Source organism: Gigantopelta aegis, chromosome 10, assembly GCF_016097555.1.
Source record: "Gigantopelta aegis isolate Gae_Host chromosome 10, Gae_host_genome, whole genome shotgun sequence".
In the NCBI taxonomy this organism is placed as follows: domain Eukaryota; kingdom Metazoa; phylum Mollusca; class Gastropoda; order Neomphalida; family Peltospiridae; genus Gigantopelta; species Gigantopelta aegis.
In genome coordinates, this window is record NC_054708.1 from 22385423 (window position 1) to 22393027 (window position 7605).

Here is a 7605-nt window from a genome sequence, read left to right on the forward strand (position 1 = left end):
AATTAAGTTTAACATGTGGTACTCAGCCTAGAGGTGGTGTGACACCGGTTGTAACAAGCCACGTATGTGCTGTAACCCTTACCTGGTATTCTATAATACATATTTGAAGGTAAACTAGAGCCAGCCACTCGGGTAGAAAACTACCCGATACAGGGAGATCTATATGTATAGGTTGGAATATTTGGAAAGTCATTGTTAAACTCGTTGCGTGTTTCTGATTCGGTTGCCGGGTAACTGAATGGTAGAGCTTATCAGTTACCGGTAACGGCGTTGGAAGCTCCGTGACAGTCTGGGACTTGAATTTTGTGAGAAATGGAGGGAACCGCGAAAACTTAAACGTTGGAGACAAACAAAAAAGTTGAACGTCGTCGCCGCCATCGCCGGCCAAGTCAAGGCACGCGGTAAATAACGTCAGTAGAAGGAAGTACGAGGGGTGATTGATAAGTTCGTGGCCTAAGGTAGGAGGAGTCAGTTTTACAAAATCAAATACAGTCATTTTTCAACATAGTCCCCTCCTACATTAAAACACTTAGTCCAGCGGTCATGGAGCAGACGGATCCCTTCTGCGTAGAAGGCGCCATTTTGGACCCTCAGAAAGTGGTCCATAGCATTCATAATAACACAGCGTAGGTTTGTTTTAATGTTAATTGGGTAGTAGCTGGAGGCATCAATTAAAAATCCGCAGTGTCTTGATTGCAGTGATTTAGATTCAAACTAATTGGTCTGATTGCTAGCCCCTAAGCAACTAAAGTGTAAGTTATTGCATAATCGACAGGTGAAACCCTAACAATTAATTGAATCGTATATGAACGCTAAAAATATTTAAAGTACATTTGCATATAGTTGTAAATCTTCCACTGTGATAGTTCTCCCTCGTCTAAAGAAAGACTCGTCCTGAGTCCGAAATGTTGTAGCACAAATACACAGTTCCATCTATCAGACAGGTTTTCCGCTTGTACCGTAATTTCGTTGAGTCAGTTGGTTAGTGTTCACGTTGTCTGAGGCAATTGTAGATGGGCATCTTGAGTTCGAATCCAGTCACAGTCGGTGATGGTGTTGTCGTCTGTATAAACAAATACATGGTTTTTGGCTACATGAATGTCAAGCTTACATTTTAAACTTAATTTACTTGTTATTGAAAATTAATAACAATAATTGATAGGTATTGAAATAAGTACATGTACATTTGAGTTAGCATTTAGAAAAAAATATTTTAAACAGAACATTTGTAATGGACATAGATTTGCATGACATTCACAATTTTTTTTGCCAAATAACCACTTACCGTTTTGACAGACCGTGTCGCTTGGGAAGTTCCGTTATGTAGAATTCCGTGATAAATTAGTCGTCTGGATTTTGGGTTTTCGTTGACACGAATATTGATGCATTTCTGTTGGTCCAACAGTTCTGTAAGTTCTATTTCTGTCAAATCTTGATTAGAAAAAGTTCTGTTTCGCAAGATTGTGCTCGTATCAATTATACTTGGTCCAGTTATACTGGGCTGTACTTGGATGTAGAAGCGTCATGTAGATTGTGTTGTAGTCCCTTCGCTGTACATAGTCAGGTAGATGTTCATTTTACTCGCTTAGCTGAAGGTCGATGTTGATCTTGCTGTTGTACTCATACATTTGGTAATATAGAATTGAAATATGTCGTGGCCATCAACAATCTCAACTCTGCCATTTACCTTGGTGTATTCGTCTGGCTGTAGAATAAGTAGATTTTCGTTGTATTCTCTGTGCTTGACCGAATGCTTCTTTTCCAGATTCGCTTCAATGTGAGAGTGTTGAATCAATTAAAAATCCGCAGTGTCTTTGTTGCTGTGATTAGTTTCAAACTAATTGGTCTGAAGTCTTAAGTTGATATTGCCCTGCATCTCCACCAATTAACACAGCGTAATGTTTTTCTGATGAATGTTGATGAAGCACCAGAATAGACAAGTTCGTGATGTAAATTATTGTAGTTTACTTTCCAAACATGAAACAAGATTAATAAATTACCATCATGGTGATACAGATAAAATATATATTGTCTAAGCTCTTAGGTGAACGATAGAGTTGACACTATGACTGAGACCTCAAGGGTCTCCCCCCCCCCCTAGGTCTCACCTCCTCTCTCTGTCTCTGTGTCTCTATATTTTCTTCTGTCACTTTCTGTTTTTTCTTTTATAAGACTCGTCTAAAATGGTTACGTCTTACTGTTCCTTTGGAAATTATTTCCCGTCAATGGCATTTCCCTATGCACATACCCAGAGTAAGACCTCTTTGTGAATTGTGTTACATGATAAATTATAATAGTTATCTGCCGACATAAGAAGTAATACTTAATTGTTGGCAGACCGGGTATTAGTTGGGGGCATCAATTAAAAGTCCGCAGTGTCTTGATTGCAGTGATTTAGTTTCAAACTAATTGGTCTGATTGCTAGCCCCTAAGTAACTAAACTGTACGTTATTGCATAATCGACAGGTGACACCCTAACAATTAATTGAATCGTATATGAACGCTAAAAATATTTAAAGTACATTTGCATATAGTTGTAAATCTTCCACTGTGATAGTAACATTATCATCTGTGGCAAAATGATGACCACCGAGCTCCTTTTTCATTTTCGGGAAGAGGTAGTAGTCAGAGGGCGCCAAAATCAGAAGTTTGAATCCATATTTCTGGATAGCAGCCATGGCTACTGTGGACCCAACGTGCTGATAAATTGGACATTTGAAGTTCGTTGTGGATGACTGCATGGATGCGTTCCTGCGAGATACCCAACTCAGTGGCAATGTAACGTTCCGTTACTCGTCTGTCTGTCATGAATATTGGCAATGGTCTCCTGTGTGGTGACGGTGACTGGCCTTCCCAGACGGGTGTCGTCTTCCAGACTCTCCCTGCCACGTTTGAATTCAGCAGCCCACGTCTTCACCATGCTGTATGAAGGGGCATCTTCCCCTACTGTGATCACCATGTCTTCATGGATCTCCTTGGGTGTTAAGCCCTTGTGACTGAGATAGGGGATGACTGCACGGTGGCCGATGTTGTCCATATTATCAGAAACCACCGATTCTCAATGTTTAATTATATGCAACAGAAAAACAACTCAAGTTAGTAACTTCAAACATTTTGTGTAATCATTCAATAAGTTGAACTGCACTCAAATTCAGTGAAACGTGCAGTTCATGTACTTCTGCCTTAGGCCACGAACTTATCAATCACCCCTCGTATAGGTCTGCTAAAAATATAATTATCATTATGCGTTTTTTGTTGTTGCGCTTATACTAGTAAATATCACCACCACCACCATCACCACCACCAAAATAAACAACCAAACAAAAACTACCCTCAAAAAAAAAAGAAAAAAAGAAAAGAAAAAAAAGGACCCCCCCCCCCCCCCCCCCCCCAAGCAACAAGGACAAAACGAAAAAATAACCTCACAAAAACAACAACAAAAAACCCCACCAACCCACACCCACCCACAAGAGGCTTGTCATCTTTTTGAGCTTCGCTATTTAATTAAACAAATTTGTCAGTAGTAGATAATTCATTAACTTGTGTTATTTTAAGCCATTGCTTTATTCAGTTTATAATTATTTATTTTTTAAAGAAAAAGTTAAAAGTTTGTTTAGATTAACGACACCACTAGAGCTCACTGATTTTGGACCTCTAGTTTTAGAAAGGAAACCCGCTACATTTGTCCATTACTAGCAAGGGATCTTCTATATATGCACCATCCCACAGACAGGATAGAACATACCACGATCTTTGATACATCAGTTCACTGACTGAAATGAGAAATAGCCCAATGGCTCACCGACAGGAATCGATCATAAACCGACCGTGCAAAGAAATATCCACTAATTAGTAGGTGCTCAAGAGAATCGCTATTCCACATGTCAGAAGTACCAAATAAAAAACCCACCAGGACATAAGGCTGGTTGGTACAGGGTTCGCAGCCCTGTTCTGGCTCCCACCCAGAGCGAGTTTTAACGACTCGGTGGGTAGGTGTACAGGGCCGTAGCTAGGATGTTTTGTTTTGGGGGGGGGGGGGGGGGACTGAGTAGTTAATAGTCTAAAACTCCTTTTCTTTAAGTTTCTATAATGCTTTCCGAATTTTTTCTGGCCCCCCCCCCCCCCCCCCCCCCGCTAATTACGGCCCTGGTGTACGACCACTACACCGTCTTCTCTCTCAATAACCACTAACCCTATGTCCTGGACAGACAGCCCAGTTATCTGATGTGTGTGTGCCCAGGATAGCGTGCTTGAACCTTAATTAGATAAAAGCACGAAAATAACTTGAAATGAAATGAAATGAAATGTTAGGGTTTAATTTTCAAAAAAGTTAATCAAAGGGAAATTCGTGAATTTAAAATTCTGTTAATTTATAAAATCGTATAGTACAATGTTTCAGAAATATCCCAGCAAAACTAGATTTAGGAGAGGACAGACACAACTTGATTGACAGACACCGGGCAGACAGACACCAGACAAATGAGTATTACAAAAGCTCTCTGACGAATGTCATAGCGAAGGTAAAATTTCTATTTAATTATTATTTTTTTTTTTTAAACTCTAGGAGAAACTATAGACCTTTGAATGTTAATTTTTTTGTTATTTTTATTGCTATTTTAAAATATTTGTTTGTGAAGATTGCCCCCCAAAATCATAGGACCCAGTTTTAGAACTATTCGATCAAAACTTTAGGAGAAAATAGACATTTAGGGCCAATTTCATATGTCTGGGTTTCGAAACACTGGGTTATATCAAAACCTAGGTTTAACACTGGTTTACGTAAAACGCTGAAAAACCTGACCCGTGGTGTATTTCACATGTGTGTGTTTTACCCGTGTTTACAAAACCACGCTTTTTACATGGGTTACCCACAGATTTGGAAAGGGACATAAGCGAGAATAGCTTACGGTACACGTCATCACTTTGTAGTTGAAACTCGTTACCGGTATATTGTTAGCATTCGCGTTCGAGATGGAGGATTAGCTACCTCCCCCCCCCCCCCCCCCCCCACCCCGCAAATGTGGAGCAAACCTTCACATTCTGTCAAAAATGATGGACATATTTGGGAAAATGAGCTGGCCTGAAAGCGTTTCACCATGTATTTCCATCATTTTACTCACAATATAATGCAAATATGAATAAACGTTTTGTTATTGGCATTTCCCTTTAATTGTAACATAATATTAAAAAACAAAAGATGGGACGCGTACGCCTGAGGGCACCGAGATAACGTATGGTCAAATCTTCAAAACTGTGGGCCTGTACCGCCTTGTTCCCCCTTTATTAAGACGAGACAAACACGAAAGTATGTCATTATAAGACAGCAGTCTATGACAGACGTTTATTGCTTTGATACCGGTGGTAACCGATCAGCTTTTATTACTAGTACTTACTAGTTCATACACCATAAAGAAAATGTTTATTTTTACTAATTTAATAAATAACTATATTTATTACCCCCAGTGACCACTCATAACAGGAAAAATATTTTCCGTATTTTCTTAATGAGAAATATTATGCAGTGTTGTGACGTATAATATTACTGGATGATTTGACGCTTACAAACCAATGACTTTGTCGGTACTAAATATAAAATCATCGCGATTTGGCAAACACACAAAATGACGTCATGTACTTTAATGAGTTTGCATTCACGACTGTTTTAATATTAAATTTATAACAAAATGTAATTTTAACGCAAATCATTATTTATATTTTTAGCAGAATAACGTTAACTTTTGTTTTTTAAAATTATCTGTGAACGTGATTAAAATGCAAAATTATAGCAATACCCAGGACAGTGTGTAAAGTGATTTACATTGTTTTTATAGCCTAACATGTACGTGCATGTGCGCCTAAAATAAAGGCGTTTAGAGAAAACATAGCTGGGGTAATAAATATAATAGCAAACTCAGTACCAGTTATTATCAATGTATGTCCCGAGTGAAATACTTTTCATTTGTCACTCGCTAAAGCTCTCGACAACTAAAAATGATTTGATTTGGGACATAATTTTGATATTAACTGGTATCTCGTTTATTATCCTTTATATATCTCAGGCGCTTTGTTGTTCATTCGCCACAAACATGGTGAAGGGGTGGATCTAATTATACAGTCATGCTAAAAAAAACCCAGGCAAAATGGCATCTTGTCTAAAGGGGGAGGGGGTTCGAACCCCCAACCCCCACCCTGTATTCGTTTCTGTACAGTGGCGTAGGCAGGATTTTGTAGGGGGGGGGGGGGCACCTGGCAGCCAAATAAACAATGATATTGAGTACGCCACTGATCACCCGTAATTTTGCCGGCCTTTGGGGGGGGGGGGTCATGGTTCCCTGCCCCCTCCCCCTGGCTACGCCACTGTTTCTGTAGTGGCTTAAAATGATCTCTAAAATACGTTCGCATTTCATGGCTCTGCAATACTGACGTAAAACACGATTTTGCTGCCGAAATTATCCATGAAGAAAATTTACTTTGAGCAAACCCAGCGAAAAACCACCTCAAGGGCAGGTTTAAACAAGCAATACAATTGTAACCCAGTGTTAAACTAGGATTACTGAAAACTAGACATGTGAAATGCACAGTAAACATGACCCAGGGTTTAACCTAGGTTTAAACCATGTTCCCAAAACCCACCGATAACCTAGACATATGAAATCGGCCCTTAAATTTTAAATTGCAATTATTATTATTTTTTAAATTTAATAAAAAAAATAAAATTCAAAATTTACAATATATCTCTCTATTAGTTTGTGAAGACTGCCCCAGAGAATCAACTATCCTCTTAGTAGCCAAAAAACGGATATAAAATGTATTGATTGTGGATATTATTAACTAGGCTAGTAAGCGTATAAGCTTTTAAACCTTTTTAACGTGGCACTGTATAGGTTCCATTAGACCAAATCAATTCCTATTGCCGATAATGTTAACGTTTACTAATAAAACTGATATAAGCAGCGTTTCAACACACCCAGGAAGTACAGCAATAGAAAGTGTGGCACCTCACATCTAATCTAGCTGCAAGAAAATGGGGGGTCACGTATCATTTAAGAGATTTAATTTATGTTTTTAATAGCAACCGTCATTTTTGCTGAAAATTGCAGTTCCATTTTTGGGGGTACCCCGCATTAGTTTCAACCTCTGGTATATACTGCATAACAACTGTATGACAAATAAAAGTGTATTTATTTATTGTCAATGGATAATAGTATTTGCACAAATAATCAATGTCACATATTACTACCAATCACACCCACAGCTGCTTTTACTCCGTAAATATTTGAACTTTGACACGGTACTCTCTTCTTTGGTACTATGCAACCTTTACGTACCACTCAAATTAGATGTGAGGTGCCACACTTTCTATTGCTGTACTTCCTGGGTGTGTTGAAACGCTGCTTATATCAGTTTTATTAGTAAACGTTAACATTATCGGCAATAGGAATTGATTTGGTCTAATGGAACCTCAAATATAGATCATAATGGCTAGGTCAACGCAGAAACTCTGACCCGGAAAGAAACCACCTACGGAGACACGTAGCGCATGATGTCATTTCCACGTGGCCAGCCAATCGGATTACTTTATGACGATCTTCCAATGATTGTAAA

At 38.8% G+C, this 7605-nt stretch overlaps 1 protein-coding gene across 1 annotated transcript; it reads right to left on the minus strand.

The window, feature by feature from the left end:
* Positions 1-1585: 1585 nt before the first annotated feature.
* Positions 1586-3037, minus strand: LOC121383536 (protein GVQW3-like). The gene is made up of 2 exons (XM_041513622.1): positions 2794-3037; positions 1586-1770 (listed from the first exon to the last, which is right to left on the minus strand). Exons 1-2 carry the CDS (start codon positions 3035-3037, stop codon positions 1586-1588), a joined length of 429 nt encoding a protein of 142 aa, XP_041369556.1.
* Between the last annotated feature and the right edge of the window lie 4568 nt (positions 3038-7605).